The sequence below is a fragment of the Sander vitreus genome, chromosome 22 (genome assembly GCF_031162955.1).
Source record: "Sander vitreus isolate 19-12246 chromosome 22, sanVit1, whole genome shotgun sequence".
NCBI classification, from domain to species: domain Eukaryota; kingdom Metazoa; phylum Chordata; class Actinopteri; order Perciformes; family Percidae; genus Sander; species Sander vitreus.
This window is the reverse complement of record NC_135876.1, coordinates 11,729,148-11,750,558: the sequence shown is the minus strand read 5'-3', so window position 1 is coordinate 11,750,558 and position 21,411 is coordinate 11,729,148. Positions and strand designations below refer to the sequence as shown.

General features: G+C 39.8%; 1 protein-coding gene across 3 annotated transcripts in view; it reads left to right on the top strand.

Moving 5' to 3' along the window:
- Nucleotides 1-21,411, top strand: part of tpk1 (thiamin pyrophosphokinase 1) — a 71,673-nt gene that overhangs the window by 17,085 nt on the left and 33,177 nt on the right. For all 3 annotated transcript variants that reach the window (XM_078280403.1, XM_078280404.1, XM_078280402.1), the window contains exons 4-6: nucleotides 3,587-3,656; nucleotides 12,631-12,703; nucleotides 17,020-17,115. In XM_078280403.1, the coding sequence (XP_078136529.1) occupies nucleotides 3,587-3,656; nucleotides 12,631-12,703; nucleotides 17,020-17,115 (239 nt within the window). The remainder of the gene's footprint in view (nucleotides 1-3,586; nucleotides 3,657-12,630; nucleotides 12,704-17,019; nucleotides 17,116-21,411) is intronic.

Genomic DNA, 21,411 nt, shown 5'->3' with positions numbered 1-21,411 from the left:
GAGAAATCACCTGTGTGGGCATGCAATTGTGTTCATGGCTTTTAAACACTAGTGCAGTGCGTGTTTGGAGCACATGTCAGTATTAAATTATAAGCGAGTGTTACACCTTTGTTGTTCCAGGCTTCCAGAACGTGGTTCAGAAGCACAGGGGAGACGTTCGTTCCAGGGTCAGTGCTCTTTTAGGGGTTACACCCTTCACTTTACCGGCAGTATTAAGAACAGATGAAGCCACCGTGTGTTAAGAAGCTTGTTGTTTTATTGTTCAGTGAAACTTACTTTACATTGTGACTATCTTTGCTTTCTCTTTTCCATCTCCCTTTTCTTCAAAGCCAAACTAAAAAAGTTAGCTAAGTTACTCTCACTCAGACACCGTTACCGCTTGCTCTCCTTGCTTGACCGCACATTCCGTGACGTCACTCCTAATATTCTTGATCAAACTAATGCTACTCTCGTAACACGCAGTTAATCAGGCGCGGCTCGGCTGTGGTTCTTCTAAAGATTCGCCGTGTCCCCTTTTTTCGTCTAGCCTTCACACATGCAGGTAGCATTTCGGCCAGGGCAGGGGAAGCAGGGAGCCCTTCTCAGCCTGCATAATAAACAGCGTGCAGAACGGCCGGAGACATGCGCAACCACCGGCAACAAAACATCATCTAATGTGTTTGTGTACGATTCATTTCATCATTTGCATGCATCAACTGATGCAGCAATCAGTTTTTGGCTCTCCAAATTTCCTGAACTGCCCCTTGTTAAACTCATGGTGCAGTCAATTGCACCTTGTAAATTCTGAGAAACTCAAACTGTTGTTGTAAAATACCCTTCTGCCATAGTAGCTCTTATTGTGGCATTGACGAAAAAATGTTTAAATTGAATCTAATCAAAATCAAAAGTCAAATTGAATCATGGATTTGGAGAACCGTGACACCCTTAGTCTGTGTTTAACCACTGTTTCCCTAGACTAAGGCGTGCATTCACCAATAAACAAATAATTTGAGCACTGTGAGACAGGATTTTATCACAGTAGCAAACGTATGTATATAGTAAAAATACGCTGATCAAGTACAAAGTCAACTTCCAGGAATGTGTGCTTGCACAGTTCACATGTGTAATAGACAGCTGTGACTGGAACGTATTCTTCATATTATAACCTCTTGTATTACTGTTTTTTGCAAAGAAACAAATGACATTCACAGAGGCTTCAGTATGGGTTTAGGGAATGGACACATTTGGAGAAACAAAGCCGATGAGACGGAACACGTGTACTACAGTTGCCCATCTCTTTGGTGCAGGCTTTAGTTAGTTTGAAAGTAGGTGCAAGTATAAAACTACAGCTGATACTTTGAAGTTTTTCCCCTGTGCGCACCACAGCAGCTCCAAACAGAAAAAGACTCTAAAATAATAGGGTGCCTGTTCAATTTGAATAGAATAGAGGCCATGGAAGTGCATACATTTGCAAATAGTTTGCATCTAATTTAGTGCAACTAGAATACCATTTTTAAGAATGGCTCATTTGTCTGTTTTTAAAATCAGAAAAGATAAGTGCACTTTCACTTACTTTGCCTTCAAAGGGTCAAATCAAATGTATTGGTCTATGGTCTATGTAGCGTGCCTTTTGTTATTTTTGTTATTGCAGAAATTTTCTTTCAAACTAATTTGGACCTTATTCAAACTTTTGCAGTGATTGAAGTCATGCCAAGGTTTTTCATTTTTTGTGAACAATGTTTATTAGTTACAAATCAATGATAAGGACAACCAATGTTTCCCCTCCCTCACCCCATTCCCCAGACCTTTCCCAATAACACAATAAGAAAACATTACAATAACTTATTACTAACAACAGATGAATGGGTGTCATAAACCCACACAGAAAAAAACAAAACAAAAAAACACAGCAGTACCAAAAGAAAAAAGATGCCTACGCTCTAGGTAGTACTCTCAGTGCTATTCCTGTCTCACAAGTGAGTGTATATTGTTTTTAAGAAACTATAACATTTTTGTCTAACCCTTGCATTGCTAAGGAATGTAATAAAAGGTTTCCAAGATTTCTTCTTGAACACCATACATGATGCCATTTTGTTAATCCATTCTTTAATTCTTGGTCTGTTTGCTTTCTCCCAATAAAGAGCAATAAGCCGTTTGCCTTGCAAGATACACACGTCATGTCATGTGTTAGTGTATATATTCCTTCTTTCTTAGTTTTAAGTTCAAAATGTCTACAGAGGGGATTCTGTCTATCACGTTTTACTTTCCAAAATTTTATTATTTCCCTGCAATCCCACATGCAATGTTACATGTTTACTTTACATTCAATACACTTAGTACATGTGTCTGATAGTGTTGTCAAAATAATTGAATAATAAAATTTTATTTGTGTTGAGCCAAAATATAATGCAAATTTTTATTTACGTGCATCTTCACAAAGCATGTTACAATCCTTGTCTAAACTAGTGCTGAGTTTAAATTGCACGTTGTTGTTTCCTTTTTCTATAAACTTGTTCTTGTTCATTCAGCACTCTTATAGTCTATTGTATAAAGTAACATGACATTGATCTTTCTGCATCTGTGTATAATAACATCTTTTATTATATGGCACTTATCTAAACAATTCTTACAAAACAAGTGTCTCGTAGATCAGTGCTTTGCATTGTTAGGTGTCTATGTTGCCTTTTAAAAATCAAGCCAGCAGGCTATAGAACTGTAGGTGTCCTCACAAAACTCCTGGACACCTTTTAAAGCAACATAGGTAGGTAACTTTTCCCGCTTCGGTCCCGCTACATGTTGGAAGCAGAATTGTCCATTACATTACATTGTCCAGTTTCGAACTACAGATCCGCTACCCGATCTGGCAAACTTGCATAATGTAATGTAATGGACAATTCCGCTTCCAACCTGTAGGAGGACCGAAGTGGAAAAAGTTACCTGCAGTAGTGTTGCTTTAAAATGAGAGAGCATGCAGTATATTTATCAGGAGTAGCACTGGAAAGATGTCTCATGTGTGATTTTTCTTCTACAAACAGCACCTTGCAGCCTTAACTGAGAATAATATATTTGAACATCCTTGTACGCTGTACAACTTGCACTCATAAATTTCCAGTCTTTCCATTCTTAATTCTTTGCTCAACAAAATATACAATGCCAAGTATTCTTAGTAAGTGCCATTTTTGTTTGCACCCCTCTCCTGTGGCATTAATCACAAGTGGTGTTTCCTGTCTGCACTGAGGCTCTCACTAAATGTGATGAGTTTTTTGGGAGGGAATAATGTTAGTGAAGCACGTAGAGAAAGTTACACCTGTATGCCACCAGTTAGCAAGCAACCAGATAGGAACTTTCAAATTGACTCAACCATCAAAACATCTGAAGTGGAATGGACATACTGTAAGCTAAGCATACCTCTGCATAAGTGGAAACTGGTTTATTGTGACACTACACATCGTTTTCACCAGTTTGAACTGGTTCATATGTAACAGTAACTTGGTTATATTTTAAAAGGCAGGCGTGTCTTCAGTGAATGTAAGGTGTACTAGTTTTGTAAAAAGTAATTGCCTGCAGTTACACAAGTTAAGGTTTCTCTCTGTCTATCTTTCTGTAGCTCTCTTGAGGGCTTGTGCTGATGGAGCTGCCAATCACCTTCATAACATCACTGCTGGAGTTAGAGACAGGTGAGTCTGTCTTGTGTTCACATTTGCATTAGTTAATTTGTGTTTTCACTTATGTCTTCCTCTGTGCATTCAGATGTGTGGTTATGTTTTGCAGAAAGATGTTAAAATTGAGAAAGTGCACAGTGTTTATTTATTAGAATTGTGTTTGTTTTTGAGCAGCAGCAGTACTGCATTGTGTGTGTGTGTGTGTGTGTGTGTGTGTAAATGCACCCTGTTGATGCATTAGCGTTGTGTGTGTTTCTGACAAAGTACTCTATGTGTGCATTCTGCAACCATTTTTTGTGTGTGTGGCTAATGGAGGACCGCTGTCAGGGCCAAGATGGATCTGGGGTTCACTGTGTCCCTGAAGTGTTGAGGCTTTCACATTAACACTCCCGAGTGTGAGCATGAGTGTGTATTCTGTCAGGGTGTGAATGTGATGTTATGTGCCTCTGTGTTTGTCTGTCTACATGCATGCTCTTGCAATTCTATCATGGAAACAACCATTTTAGGTTGTCATCTGAGGTGAGGACATATTTGCAAAGGGACGTCTTTCAGGCCCATTCACACATTGTCAGTGGGCAAACTTATTCTTGTCTTTGAGGTTAGGACCTAAGTTTAAAGCTGAAATTCTTATTGTTTTAACAACAAATATAGTGTTATTAGTAGGACTGTATTCAACCAACGGAAATCTTGCCCGACTGATATTCAGCCTACACTTCAACCAATCGATTGGTCGATGGGGAAAAAACGTCTGCATGTTATCTCTATATTAACTAAATGATCCAGAGTGCACTACCTGGAAGTGTTGTGCATCCATCAAAGCGTTTTTTCCTAAAGCCACTATACGTTTTTAATGCTTTGCATTGGGGGCGCCCCATATTCATATGATGCTACAAACACCAGCAGCATGACGAGGTGCTGAGCGTCTATTCTGCGCTGAGTGCTGCATGCTTTTTTTCTGGCCGTAGAAAAATTTCCAACTTTGGGTAAAAAGCTGCGTTCGTCACTGTCACTTTTTACCCAGCTGTCCATTCACAGTGGAGGAGAGGCAGCCGCAGGACAAATACCAGTGCTTTTTCCAGGTTGACTGCTGTAGCCTAGCGGATTAGACCAAATTCTGTTCTCAATTTAACACTTTAAAGTTTCTTTGAATAATTATCAATGATTTATGTAAATAAGTCACTTTCAAAGATGGTTTACCTGTTACTCCCGTTATTTCCTTACAAGCAATGTAGCTAATAAAAGGCTATTTTTGAATCAGAGTCCGGCAAAGTGCTCATTCCACATAAAACGCTACATTAAAGCACTTCCAGCATACTTCATAGAGAACAATGAGGGAAAAACCGCATCACCGAACTGTTTTAACGGCATATTTTCCTGTCTAGCTCAGCTAAAAACACCAAATTTCTCAGCATATGTTAGTGTGTTCACTACCAAACCTATATCGATTTTGAATATTGCGATATCGATATTAATTTTCGATATTTTTAAACATATGTAAAATTACAAAAGTTATGGGAAAACGCATCACAATAGATTCATAACAAATTAAACAAGTTTTCTTATGACACAAGGTTCATTTCAAGTCATATTGGACTGGTACAACATGAATAAATAAATAAGGACCATGTCTACCGAACAGGACATGTTTTACTGGTTGTACAGTATAAAATAAATAAAGGGAACAGGACACAACTTTTCTTTCGCTTCTCTGATTCGTTCCGTTTAGTTGTCTCTATCTATTTCTTCACTTGCACTGTCACTCTGTCGAAATACGCACACACGTGGTACGCTCCATAGGGTTTGTCACGTAGTGGACCCGTGCGCTGACGTGCACTAACAGGTGCAAGTGGCACGGTAACTGGCCAGTGAAATGATGATCATTATAGCGTTTCAAGCGGGCTTTAAATCCAACACAACTAAGTCACACAGCCAACGGACAGGACGCAGCGCTCCACAAAAACAAAATATTGGATACTCATTGAGACACTTTCGATATATTGCGATAACGATATTGAGTCGATATATCTTGCACCCCTACTGTACAGTTAAGGTTAGAACTAGAATTATATGTGATTTAAAAGTATGCCAGTACAGTTTTTGTTGGTGATTAGAAAATGATAAAGGTCCTTACTAGTACAGTAGGACAACCATGTATATTTTGCGTGTCTGCGAGCATGTACTTTCATTTTTTTCATTTATAACTAGCCAAAATAAAACTAGCCATGTTTCTTTGTCTCCGAGAGTGAGTTTGAGCATGTTTGGCCTGCTGGCAGAGACATTGCTCATACTTCTGTCTGTTTGTAAGACATAGCACATTCATTATCTGACCCTCGAGTCCGAGCTCTGTCAGCAGCCTTTACAGTGGAGCTGACAGCCAAGCCTCACTTTTAGCCCAAGCGCTTGCAAACCCAAACAGCACGTCCTGAAAAGTTATACATTATACAGGGAGGGTGGAGATGGAGGTGGGGGGGGGGGGGCATAATGAGGAAGAGGAGGAGAGGAAAAAAAGGGAAAAAGGGAATGTTTATGGGTGGGGATGCGTAAATCAATTGCCAGCAAGTTAAGATGTATTTAACCTTAACATTACCATAACTAATGGACTACAAAGAGGGAAAGGAGGAGCGGAAGGGAGGTGGAGATGCAAGTAATCAATCAAAGCCAAGCTTTTTGAGTACTGGCCACACAGACAACAGCAGCCCCACGTAATCAAATAGAGGGAGCTATAGATATAGAGAGATAGAGAGATGCAGGAAAAGACAAAGAAAAAAAAGATGAGATTGCTTGATATATGATTTGGAAATCAAGATAAAGATGTAATACATAGATGAGCAAAGCTCTGTGTGTTGTTTGTGTGCGGGTGTACATCTTAGGGCTTTCACTTTTTCCCCCAAATAATGTACAAATGAACCTGTTGCTGGGGCATTTATTTCACCCCAGAAATCACAGTGAAAAACTTGAGTTCAACATATCAAAACTGGGCTATTTTGTTTGTCAGATACAAGCAGAGCAGAGCCTTCTGAGAGGCCCCACATCTAAACTGTAGCGTACACATCAACAGACTCATGAAAGGATCAGTCCTCTTCAAAACCTTTGCAAGTGATGCTGACAAAATTGTGCTGCCTCGCTGCAGGGGAACACGTCGGCTTTTAAGATCTAGTTTAAAAAAAAATTTTTTTTTAAAAAGCCAGCAAAAGTGCTCCGGAGTCTGTGCGCTGACATCACTTTGACCAAATTTACTGCATTTATGCTAGTGAAGATGTTAAGTTATGTCAGATTTGTTGAGAGAATCAAGGCAGTTCATTTGCCTGTAGGGAAACTGTGCCTGAGGTGGTGTTTTGGAGGACAAGCCAAATTTGAAATTTGTAGCTTTACAGTATCTTTTAAGGTTTTCTTTGAAATGTAAAAGATGGCACACCACTCTGAAAAGCAATGGCCTTACTGAGTGAGGTTACCTGTGTGTGTATTTGTCCACGTCTGCCTGCAAATGTGTATTTTCATTAGAAAATAATGAGGATAATAAAGTTTCCAGTCAGCCTCCATGCTCTTCCACATGAACAATGTGGGTGGACGGCCTCCCACAGTTAAAAGAAAGGTGGTGATTTTCTGTCAAAACAGCCTTAATGGTAGTCATTAAGGATGAAGAGAGGAGAGGGCACGTCAGGCTAAGGCTTTCTGCCTCTCATGATAAGTCGAGTGACAATGGTTTAACTTCACTGTACGTTAAGTTAAAGTGTTAGAAGACAAACAGTACATATTTATATTTTCATACAAAATCCAGATGGACCTTCCATTCAAATTGTTTTTGCATCTTTTTTTTGATTAAAGCAATCTCTCAGTTTCTCAGTGTCTCACACACACACCCACACCTCTCTCATCTCTGTTGACATCTATGTATGGTCCTGTCTCCGCTGTTTTTTTTAAACCCTGTGTTATTCTGTTATTTGATGATACAGTACATGGCTGATATGCACTTTGTCCAAGCAGTTGCTCAATTCTTAGAAATCTGTGTCACTTATTTGTTTCTTTCTTGGTATTGAATCTAAAGTAGGCTACTACTCTTACATATTTGCATTAAATTGCTCAAAGCCCCATTAATGTGCCTTTTATATGGATTGCTCATCACATGCTTTTTTCTCTCTCTCGATTTAATGTATCTTTTACTTTGTCTTACTTATCTTTTTTTCTGAATCTTCTACTTCTACAAGAAGCAGTATCCCTCATGGACATGCATTAATATATACAAAAATACTATTTAATTACAGACTTCTCTAGTTTGTGGTTAGGAAACTGGCAAAATCAGCCACTAACTACTCCACAAAGGATACAGTTAATAACATTAGTAGTTTATATGGCTTTGTAGGTCATTTGCAACAGCTGTACTGAATCTGCCACTATGAGTCAAGTGTGTTACACATTTTGTACTGTGTTTAGTTTAGACATTATATATACTGTATGCATGTACAGTGTGTATTTATATGATAATGCAACATGGTTTCTCCCTTTATATATGATAATACAACATGGTTTCTCCCATTTTCTTCATCAGACACACACAATGACACTGCCCTATCTACATACAGTTGTAGGATACAGCTGGTCTATACTATAGCTTGTGCTATATGCATTATTATCAGTAAATTATTTAATTCTATCAACAGAACCCTCATCCTCAACATGCTCACACTCACAAAACTTATACACTGGTATTGAAAACACTTTAAGCTTACCAACATGACCACTGAGCAACTGTCAGTAATTTAAAGCCTTTCACCTCATAAAATGAATTGGTGAATTAGTATTATTATATACCAAACTTGCACTTAAATTGCTTTCATCTGGGATCAAGTTCTTTCGTCGGAGCTGAGACCCTCTGGCTCTCCTGTAATGGAACCCTCTATCTTCCCCATTTCTAAATGAAAATAGCATTTGGTCTAATTTGTGCATCTAATCAAATCCTCTGAGAGGATAAGAAGTCAAGAGATGGGTTAGGGGGGAGCAAGGAGGGGGGATGTGGGAGGAGGAAATTGTACACGAGCAGAGTTTATAAAATGTGTGTGTGTGTGTGTAGTTACAGGAAGATGGAGATGTGTGAATCAATCCATGTTTGACTAAGCATTTGTATATGTGGAAGAGATTTTCAGAGCTAGTTTTGTCAGCATGTGAGTATGTATTTTGGTTTGGAGAAGATAATGATGTCAGCCTCCGCAAATGAAGTTGTCAAGTGCGAGACTGCTTATTTCATAAGACTTAGTGGCAAAGAGATATCTCCCGACAGTCGCTCTTTCTATTTGTCATTTCTTGTTTTCTCATTTGCATCTCACACGTTTTATTCTTTATGCTCACCAGACAGGCCAACTTTGTTATGATTAAAGTATTTATAGGGTCAGTATATTTTAGCGTTGTAGTCCCCATGTGAGTTGACTTGATATGCAGATGGGGTCAGCAAAGTTTTCTAAGGTTGACACATTTGTTTAGAATGTACTTACCAAGGTTTCAAATGTATCATACTCATTATACGATCCATTCAAAGCTCCCTTGAAATATGTTGTAACACAGCTTGGGAACTGTTTAACTGCTGGGATATCGAGAATTGCGTGACCTAAAAACGAATGAAACCGGGAAGGGGGGTTTGAGAGACTCATGTACCAGCTGATGACTAATAAGAAATGGCTTCTTGCTCCTAATTCCTAACTCCTTCTTGATCCTCATATTTGAATTACAAAACAGGTCATTTGTCAGTACCTTTCAAAATAACCCTTATGAACCTAACAACAATGATTAATAATGGTTGTTTTCTAGTCTGGTATATCTATGGTTGAGTTTTGGTTAAGTTCATAAAACTAAAACTACTTTGTTGGTTTCTTCTAAATGTGATTACGATGGTTTCTAAACTCAACCCTGGCTGTTGGTGAAAGACAGGATGCTGTGGCTTCCAGTGCCAAGTCAGACACCAAGCACCAAGAGATTTTGCAGCACTATGCCCACGCCTTTTTCCTAATGAAAGAGGGACAGTCATGATCACAAGAGGTTGCATGACCAACAAATGACCGATTATGTAGTTTTTCTGATGAGATATGACCTACAAACACATTCAATCAATGAATACTCTCTAGCACATGCACACACAAACGTTGGCAAGTTATATCTTGTCACAAACCATGTCCAGAGTTTATATGCAAGTCTGTGAGTCTTCTTATGAGTCAGAGAGTTGAACGTAACAAAGTGCTGTGCTTTGGCTTGTTTATGTATATGGGTCGTTAACAATGTCATCCAAAATCCTCCACCCCTTCACTGTCTCTCCTCCTCTGATTGGGAGATGGGAGGAATGAGAGGAGTAATCAGAGCTGTATCTCCTCAAGTGATGAAAAGACGAGAAAAGGGAGAAGAGTGTTCGACATGCTTTGATTCAGGAGATGATGAAAGGAAGCAAGAGAATATAAACAAAACATTTTGCTGTAATTAAGTGGTCAAATGGAAGCATGGTGGCAGGTTTAGTTTGCTCTAAACAAAGACAGAAAGTATGCGATAGTGGAAGGGAATGCTTTTTTAACTTAATGAAGTGGTTAGATTGACAGAAATTGCCTCAGGTACATTGAAAAGTAAGTATTGCAGAGCGGAAATGAGACAAGATTGAAAGAGGGTGTAAAGGAGAAGACAGCATGCAACAGGAGAGGTGTGGGTTGGCAAGGAGAGGGAGAAAAAAAGCCGGCAAAGAGGTTGCAGAGAGAGGGACACACAAGCAGGCTGATAGACAAACATACGCACACGCAAACACAGGCAAAGGTCACACAGCCATCCCCGCCACCCGGTACTCAGACAAACTGGCGGTAAAATGCTCTATTTCCCATCCAAATTAAAGTGTCAGTTAATATTAATGTGGAAGTGAAGACTGTCAGACACTCAGCATGCACACACACACACACACACACACACACACACGCACACACACACACACACACAAACAGCATTTACGCTTACGCACACAGACACAAATACAGAATTTAGAATCTCGCCTGGTCAATTACTATCAGCCGACAGAGTCATGCACACAGGGCACAATTGTGTGTGTGTGTGTGTGTGTGTGTGTGTGTGTGTGTGTGTGTGTGTGTGTGTGTGTGTGTGTGTAAAGCTCTGTTCAGGCCCAGTGTCACGTCTCGTCCCATCTGTCACATGAAGGTTATTTCTGAATGGAGATGCAATTGTGGCGTCATGGATTATAAGGCAGGCAAAACTGTGCATGTGCTTGTGTGAACCTACTTATTGCAGAGGTTTGTGTACATTGTATGTGTGTGTGCACATTCCAGTGCCATGTGTTGTGTGGACAAGGAAGGTTTTTACCTGGATCAAATTATTTGTCCAGCTCGGGGTGTCTCATTGTGTGTGTGTGTGTGTGCAGATTGCATACAATTGCTGTTCTGTTTGTTTTGCTGTATCTTGTTGGTGTAAATGGGAACACTGAGGAGGAAGGGAGGGAATAATCCTTCTGTATCTCTTTCTTCAACCAACCGGAACATCGCTCTCGCCTCTTGCTGGGCAGCACATTCATACACAACACACACACAAACAAACACACCACCCAACCAACCAAGAAATCATAATGTCAGACCTGTTAATGCCTGTAGATAGCATCAGCCGCATCCCTGCGTGGTCCTACTCCTTACACCCACACACACACACACACACACACACACACACACACACACACACACACACACATGAATGGAATAAACAGAGAGCTATCTGTCTCTCTCTAACAGAAATATTCTACTCAGTAGTGGCTCGTAGATTTTTGGTTGTTTCCACTGATATCTGCTTTAGACCTTGTTAATTCCTACACCCTGGAAATGCAGGCTGCCTCAAAACACAGTTGTATTTGGATGAATGAAATACATTGGGAGATTTGTATTCAGAATGCAATGCCTGCATGCACGTATATTCCCAAACCTCCTGCCCAGTTTAATTTTCCGTTGTAATCCTCTTAATTGCATGTATTAACATAGTATTTCTGCCAGGTTTATGTAGTTTACAACTAATATTCTGTATTACTTCATTTTGTGATCATTGTGCCTGTCTTCTGAGGGGCAATAATGGGTTATGCCGGTCATAAAACCATGGAAAAGTAAGGCTGGGTGAATTTTTATGCCAATTAATTACATTTAGACTTTTCTTTCTATTTTTGTACTCTGTTATACAAATAATGTGCATGTATAGCGGCCTTACGTAAGCAAACAACATGCTTTAGAACCTAGCAGTTCAGGTTCATTTGCATCCTCCAGATCTTCCGGCGGCACCGGAGCAATCCCCTAAATGAATCGTTGTCGATATAGACTACTTGCATGCTAACTACAAAATAACTGTCAAAATGAATACATGCTGTATTCTTAGTGCTCATTACTTTTCAGGTGTTTTTAAAGAATAGGGAATTTATTTTTATGATTTTAATCATTTAAGATGGCTGAAATGTGCACCTTTAAACAAAGCTTAACCATGTTATATAGGGGGGCTATGGTGCATAATGAGCACACAATTTGGGTTTTCTCCCTATTTTTCTCTTCACTTTTTATTACAGTATTTAAAGCATGATTTGAGCTTCAAATGTCGACTGTTGTGATCAGCATCTTCCCTCAGCAAGAAACACAACATGTTTTGGATGCACAGGACATAATAGCTAAGAAACCAGAAGCAGTTTGACTTACACTTTATGATATTGGCTTATAGTATCAGAATGTGTTTATCAGTATTGTTTGATTGTGTGCGTGTGTGCGTGCGCGACAGGGCCAGGCTCAGTGCCACAGAAAATCACCCTGTCACTCTCCATGTCTCTTCGTCTTCCCCCGGCGGCGTCACTCCTTCTCCCTCGCTGCACAGATCAAAGAGCTGACACATGCCCTCATGTCCTCTCTCCTCTTGTCTCTTCTATCTCTGCCTTTCTTGCAATCGTAACCCTTTCCCTCTGTCACTCACCCTCTTTTTCTATCCTTACATCCAGCTTTCTCCCCGACTATATCAGTGGGGATTTTGATTCCATTACTGCCGAGGTCAAAGCATTCTACGCAGACAAGGTGAGTGGAACACAACTTGACATTCTCAGATCTACAGGTGTACACACTGAGAAATACTAACACACACACACACACACACACACACACACACACACACACACACACACACACAAAGCAATAGGGCTTTAAACAGACATAAGTTGATAGTTTGGACTAAATAACTCTGTACTATCTTCATCCAGAAATGTACAACTTGACTCCTTAACCACTTAGACATGTAGGCAACGTTAGTAAGAAGTTGACTTTCCCAGCGCGGATTCCTTTGAGGCATGACTAGGCAGGAGAAACTACAGGTGGATAGGGTAAACCTTTGAATATATATATATATATCACCATAAATCTTCCCCAGTTCATTACTTACATTATAATATCTTTTGTATCACAAGTTTTCTGAAATTGTATGTTTTAATATGCAAATTAGGCATTATCTAATTAAATATGTGCACATTTACATACATTTCCAGAACATAAATGTGAACATTGGATAAAGCCAGGTTGAAAATTCTTGTTTCTAGAGTCAAAGATTTTTACAGTGGGAATATGGATCATTTACATTTAGAAAATACTGTGAAAATCCATCGCTATGCTAGGAATAAAATGTTATATAGAGATGCACCGATTGAGCGGCCGGTGACCGGAATTGGCCGATTTTCACGTCATCGGCCATGACCGGCGACCTGCCGGTCAGTCTGACATATGCCGATTTTATGTCGGTCAAATTCACTCGGGCGCCGCATGATTTACATCGCGCAACATCAGCACCACACGTACACATGCAGGGTTTCCGCTATATGCATGTAGCAGTGGCGCACTGCCACTCAATCAGCTGTTTATGAAATGTCATAAAGTCGTAATCATACACGGCTCTGCAGAGCCGTCTGCTGTACTGATCTCAGGCGAACAGTCAGCCGCTCTCTCTCCCCTCTGAGGCTGAAAAACTGGAACGTGAAAACCACATTCACGTGGGTCCTGTGAAATATGACAGCTACAGTTTATTGGAAAATAGCGTTGGGCACACTGACTTTGATGAATTTACTGTTTATCAGACCCCAGATGAGACAAGAAGCTAAAACAAAAACATTCAGAATATAGATGAAACTGGAAAGTTTGGTTTATGTAAGTTCTACTTAAGTGGAGATTTCTGGCAATAAGATGAAGATATGTATTGTAAACGTCCATACATTTTGCAAGACACTACAGGTAATAGGGTAAAAAAATGTAACTAGTGTATATATATATATATATATATATATATATATCACACCATTAAACTTAAAACACCATGAAACACTATGAAATTTAAACTTAACTAAGTAGTTTTAGTTCCTGAACAGAACCAAACTGCGACCCATGTTCACAATGTTAACGACATGTTTAAAACCGAACCGTTGTCTGGAGACACTGTCGGTTTAGATATGAGGAAGGACAATGCTCCTGTGGGTCATATATAACCCCTATTATAAGAACAACGCCAGAAAAGAGAAGGCATGTAGTTTAATTGCAGGAGTGCTTGGAGTGGAAGGTAGATACTAGCTTAATAAACGGGATTGTTCTTTTAAGTACTTGTAGAGACAATCAAATCTGTGAGTCGGGCAGGCAAGAAGCTCCGCTTCTGTGTGGCTCCCATTGTGGTATGGCGCTTGGCGGAGGATGGAACAAAACCGCGGCGCAGCCGGAACACAGCACAGATGCACCTGGTGGAAAATCCGGGTTATGGGATATGAATAAACAATGTACTTGTGAGTAAGTACACACAAGTTATCTCCGTTCCTGAATAATTCCTGGGATATTCTCAGTGATCTTAATGAGCTAATAAAAGACAAATGTTGTCAGAGCAGTGTATATATGGGGCAGTTAAAATAAGGGTTAGTTGGTAACATAGGAAATACTGCTGTATTTCTGTGAGCTTTTTTTGTGTGTGAAATTCATTTCAATGTTGTGACACAAATACATCCAATCATGAATATAAAGGTCCCCTGTTTGCCATCATTCAGCCCTTGTATACATAGAAACAAAATGTGTCCTCTGCATATAAGCCAACTCCAGTTCTTTCGCCAGTGCCTTTTGGTCACGGGCACTGACAGGTGCAGTAACCTGACATACGTTTTCAGGGAGAACATGCAAACTCTGCACAGACATGACCGTCAGCAACTCAACGTGACATCAACCATTAACCCAGCTTGAGTTTGAGAAATGCATTCTGAGTGTGTGATGTTGCAGGGTTACAGAACAGACATCACGCTGCCTAAGTGGATAGGTGACTATCCAAAGTTGACTGGGGTGTAATATGCTGGAGACTCTCCAGGAATTCCACTTGCAGTGACAAGAACATGCAGAATCATCAAAGTGTGCAGTCTGACATTGCTTCAACTATCAGTGCACCAAGATCCATTTAAACCCAGTCATTAAAAACTACCTCTAGAGGTGATTAGAGTCACATGCTGACCCAGAAACAGGCAAACCTTTTTACTTTTAAGAAAGAAAATATATTCCATCATACTCATGACCAATTCCCTGTAAACATTTACAAACGTTAAACTGTGTTGTTCTCAGTTGACCCTCTCTGCCAATAGCCTGAACACCATCTGTGGCTATGAACCCAATTACTTAAGCATACAAAATGCACTGGTGGAGCTTGTTGGGAGTGTTAACACAGCCTGGCAGGAAGCGCTGCTTCAACACCTGCTACAGATCAATGCAATTGTTGGATGTTGGATGTACAGTACTTGTCTAATACTTCTGTCAGATCGGTGATCCCAAGATGAATGCCTCTGTAGAAATAGAGGTAAAAAATAGAATCTGATCATGTATTATTTATTTTTCAGACCTTTCCCTAGTCTTTGCTTCTTTCTTGTGAAAATACTGTGTGCTTTTCCCTTTAAGACCTTTATTCAAATAAATAAAATTATCTGAGAGGAGAAAACCACTCTTCGATTGATGTGCTCCCAACTTATAAACATGCGTCCTATGATGAGGAGTTGCCAGGAGATATTTATTCATATTAATGGGCAATGGGCAAAAAAGACTAGGAATCACTATTAGATGTCTGTTAAGTTTGTTTGACTTTAATGCACAAATCCACTACCTTGTAAAATATAAATAAATGTATACAACCAAAAGTACTTCATGCAAAATGTTTTAAGGACCTGCTGATGTGTAGCATGCAAGAAGTGGTGACTATTGTCAGTTATAAAAGACTATAATCCCAATGGGGATATCGCATTGGGAAGTGAAATGAACAGCAGTCTGCATTTTGGAGGAGACCGAAAGAGTTATGTGTGTTTACTTGAAAAACATTTTTACATAAGATGTAAATGTATTCTACCTAAGTTATATATAACTATTGTTCAGGTACAAGAGTCTTGTGATGTCATCCTACGTCGTAGCCTTTGCTCCCTGGGTCCCTAGTGCATCGCAAGAGACTTGTTCATGTAGGCATATTTAGACTACTAAACTATCCAAGGTCATGCAAATAAAATGCTAATTCTTCTATGAAGTGGACTCCTAGTTATTTATAACGAGCAAAATGTCAAACCAGAACATGTGAGGAGATGTGAATGCAGTGCCTGTGTGATCTTTGTGCTGTACTGTGTGTTACTGCAATCAGTTTACAGTTTGAAATGCCGATCCAATACTTTACCATGCACACACATGATCACACACCCTCCTTTTACCTGTCACCCTTTTCCCTCTCTCTGCAGCTGTCTATAATATTAGTCCTTTTTCACAAATATCACACAGGTTGCCTAAAAAAATAAGGAGCAATACCCATATTTCCTTGAAGAGAACAGACTTTTATGGTAATGCCTAAGGAGCAGAACAATGGGAAAGTTTGAGGCGTTCCTTCAGAGATTTGTCGGAAACGGTGAATAATTCTGCATAAATGGAAGGGAGAGAACAGAAAAGCATCCACGAGGGAGGAAGATAGATGGGATCAAATAGAGCACAGCGAACAAGTTTGTGTGCGTGCGTGCGCGCTAGCAAAGTTGGTGTGTTTCAGGAGGACAGTGTATGGAGAGAGAAGGAGTCAGAGGGAGAGAAAGCCAGAGCACGGTTGTTTACCTGGATGCTGTAGTTTAGGGCCACTGACTGGAACCTCTACATTATTCAGCAACACAGCCCACAGACAGCCAGACAAGACTAAAACACTGATTTATACCTCTCTCCATCTCTCTATCTAGTTGTTTTTCTGTGCTGTTTTATCCTCCTATCCCTTGTCTCTGCCTGGGTTTTTGTTTTGCTATCTGTGTGTGTGTACATCCATCTGATTGTGTTTTGTTGCCTTCGTCTCGGTTTCCATTTTTCTTTGTGCGTAGGGGTGCAAGCTGATAGAAACAGCTGACCAGGATCTAACTGACTTCACCAAGTGCCTTGCAATCATGGTGGAGGAAGTTCAGAGACGACGATTACAGGTAAACATCCACTGCACACCACGCACACGCACACACACACACACACACACACACACACACACACACACACTGACCGTTTTTATTTTCATATGATTTAAATTTGTATCTGACATTTTTATGTTAAAGAAATAGTTTGAGATTTTGCAAAATGGGCTTTCTTGCCAAGAGTTAGATGAGAAGGTTAATCCCACTTTCATTTCTGTCTGTTAAAAATTAAGAAAGAAAATCTGCCTACCAGCACCTCCAAAGCTCACACATAGTTAATAATAATAATAATAATAATAATAATAATAATAATAAAATGTGGTTATAAGGGGGTTATGTGCTGGACTATTTCTTGGCCAGGAACAGTGACCTCCTGAGCATATCAGTGTGAAAAGCATTGTTTTAAATACGGGTATTGTTACTATTATTAAAAGGACTGGCAGCAGTTATAGCACTGGGTAAAATGAATAAGTGAAGTTCTCCTCTCCCTTAGCCTCAGAGAGTTTAGTGCCCCTAAGCAAGGCATTCAGTCTTCAGGTACTCCAGATGAACTGCTCAGAGGTCAGTAGTGTTGGACTTTGGTTGGTTGCGGGCAGATCCGAGATGCGTGGGCGTATGAATATGAAACAGCGTGCTGCTGGAGAAGAACATGCATGCTCACTCAACATTCCCTGAAGAAATGGAATGACATAAGTCCCATTTACACCTACACATAAAATGCAAAGTGTAATTGTGCTTTGTCAGATGGGGAATGTGTTTTGTCTTATCTATCTATCCGCCTATTTATCTGTCTATCTGTATACGTATCTATCTCTCTCCTCGTCCTGTCCATCTGTCTCTTTCCCCTCTCTCAAGCGTTCCCTATTTTCTCCGTTATTAGAATTAAAAGTGTTGCCCCAATCACTGGCAAGTGCCCCAATCACTTTACGCTGATGAAAGACCATGGAGAAGATGCTTGCAGACACACAAAACTGCACTTCATCTCATACATGATGCACGTGTGTTGCCACATTGTGCATTTTCACTTTGTTTTTCAGCGTCAGGCTTTAAAAAAGGATACACTTTTGTCCTTCTCTTCCATTGGTCTTTTTTTTTTCGCGGCCTGGCTAATATTTACTCTACCTTTGAGTGTTTGTCTGTCTGTCTGCCTGCAAGAGATAGGAGCCTGGCAATCAGTTTTTGACTTTCTCTTAGAGTTGCTGATGATGACTTTTATGTTTGTGTACCAGGATTTTCCCACTTTTTCTTTACCCGCTATGACTCTTATTTGAACTTTTGTTCCCTTCAACACTTTGAGATTAGGAGTAGGTTATATAAAAGCAGAACTCTTCTAATGATTTTAATATCATGCTTTGTCATTTTGTCTTTTGCTTACCTTCACTAATTTCCATCCACCTAGCCTCTTTAAATGAATTAAAAACATAGATGAAATAATAACAGGCTGATTTGCAGTTTACCAAACACTGTGCTCCTGTTTGGGCTGTTTAAGATTAAACATGTTAGCCCCTGAATGTTTTCTTGTACACAGCTCAGCGCTCGATTTAGAGACTTTATCTTGTGTTTTGTTTGGTGAAATCCCAAAGAATGGTATCAGAGGATTATGGTATACATATTTATTTATATGTGGGTGTGTGTTTACGTCTGTGTCTGTGTGTGTACGTGTCTATCTATATTGTGCATATGTTTGTGAAAGGCGAGTTTGCATGTGAGCATTCGGTACCTGTTTACATCTGTGTGTGTATGCACTTGTTGGAGTGTGCGCCTGCATGTGTGTGTATCGCAACGTCTGGTGTGTGTGTGTGTGTGTGTGTGTGTGTGTGTGTGTGTGTGTGTTTGTCTTCTCACAGCTCTGTCCTAGTTAGCTTCTCTCCTCTAGCTTCACTGTTGCAGGCATAAGCAGCACTACTGTTTTTAATTTTCTTCTCTCTTTCTCTAGTTATCTGTTCATCATCCCTAAGAAATGGATATGAGTTTTGTGTTGATCTCCGAGGCAGAGTTGCTCGCTCTGGCTCCCCCAGCCAATCAGGAGAGAGTACGGCCGGATCTGTTGAGCCAGCTTGTTAGATTCTCTTCATTCAGTCGTGAGATTTCCCTTGCCCTGCTTGTTTTTTGTTTTGTTTTTAGTAAACAAACATGAAATAGGAACACATAAAAATTCAAACCGTTAAATGGAGTCTGATATGCGTAGCGGACACAACAGAACTTTGATGGGAGGCGGAAGATTAAGCAAGCCTAAGTCATCGGACACTGAAACACAATACACTATTTTCGTCATTGCTCCTTGTTCTATTTCAGCTTTGTTTGCTTTCTCTGAGGTTTTCTGTCGTCTGGCTTTGCCGACTCGCTGCTGGTTTGATCCCTCCACTCCTCTCTCATTCCTACCTCTAGCAGCTTCAGACCTTTCAGGGCATTCTTTTGTATGATAAATTGTTCTTAGTAAGCCATTACAAAGGTGGGAAGGACATCAGTGATGAATTTGGGAGATGATTTTATGGAAGGACAAAAGGGCCAAACATATTGTAGATAATAGATCCTACTTAAAGGATACATTTGGCAATTTTCTGTCTTTTCATTTTGAAAATTTTCATTTTTGAAAAACTCACGAAAAGAGCAAAACCAAAAATTGAGAAGAATTGATTCTGCTAACTAAAGTATTTTCTTCGTTGCCAAAGACAAAGAAAGATGTATCTTATTGCTCTGTGCCATAGAGGTCCGTTGTTCAAAAACTATTAATAACACACAGTATCAATGAGCCACACCTGGGTGACACAGTCCTGGTGCTGTACTGTGAATACTTACTAGTGGCCGAAGATGGCCCCCATGCACTATGTACTCCTGTTTGAGTAATGAAGGCTAAAACCTGTTTTAGGAAATCACTGAGCCATTCTTTTTAATGATTTTCATAAAATATTTGTGACCTGTTTTTAAAGATGTACATCTTTTGTAGAAATGAATTAGCTCAGGGCTGAGAGCCACAGACAGAAGTCAGAAAGTTTTGAGAGACAGACTTTGTTGGTTTTGGTCTTTTCACAACACAAGCCTTTTCCTGTAAGACCAGGTTGAGATAGGACAGTTTTAATGGTTATTCCCACCTGTTTGGAGTAACACATGGATGGAGTTCTCTCTCTCTCTCTCTCTCTCTCTCTCTCTCTCTCTCTCTCTCTCTCTCTCTTTCTCTCTCTCTCTCTCTCTCTCTCTCTCTCTCTCTCTCAAGGATGTCTGTTTACCAAGTGTTGTTTACAGTTCAGGTGATGCCTCTGAATGTGGGGGTGTCAGCCAGATGTTGAAATAACCTCAATCTCTCAGCACTTGGTTTTATTTTAACTCCATCACCTGCGGCAGGAAGTTAGTCACTATACATTCAGTTGGGTAAATAGTCCGTTCCATGTACAGTAAAGAGCTACAGCATAAGTTTGATTGGAGCTCTTTTACCTTTTGGAAAATGTTAAATACATTGAGGTTATGGCAGGTTATTGAAGTCATAAAGGCGAATTGAAAATGCATTTCAGAGTGGCTAAGTGAGGCTTCGGTTTCCTGTGCTGTAATTTATTAAATGGTTTAATGCATGCTTATACATTTCCACACAGCTCATCTGTTAAAGTAGCAAATGAATGTAGCCAATATGATCTGGCTGATTAGTAGTTTAGCTACAGCCCAGGATCAGCACAAGTAATAGAAAATTAATTTACCTCATACATTGTGTTTGCTTATTTATTTATTTATTTGCAGTGTGTGGTTGAAGTAAAAACATTGAAGTGAAGTCAGTGTGATTGATGGTATTTTTCCGTGCTGGTGTGACTGTCAGTTGTCAGCCTCTGACAGCGCCTCAGCCCTCTAGACTCTGTTGGGTTTTAAGGCTGTCAGCACTGGTGCTTGACTGCTCAGGGACTTTGTATAAGGATATAACTGCTGAGAGCTCTAAATACTACAGTATCTAAGAAAACTGCTGGCTCAAAGTTAAGAATAACCTTATTTTAGCTCTGAGGTTGAAGAAAATGGCATTATAAAGTAATCCACTTACTATAGCTTACTTGGTTTGCTGTTAACATTTTCACTTCTTGATTCAAGAGACTGATGCCATTATAATGGCTCAAATTCATTCTATGATTGAACACTGATTGTTTATCTGTCATCCATCTTAGTTTTCTCTCAAAGCTCTGTCCTGGCTCTTTCTTCCCTTTAATGTTTACTTGTCCCAATGTCATGTGTTGTTCTGCTTGTTTGTTTCTTTGCTAAAATAAAAGGCTGGCATTTGTTTTTTTTTAATATACCATACTCCTTTTCTGTTAATGGTTGCCAAATTATTCTAAA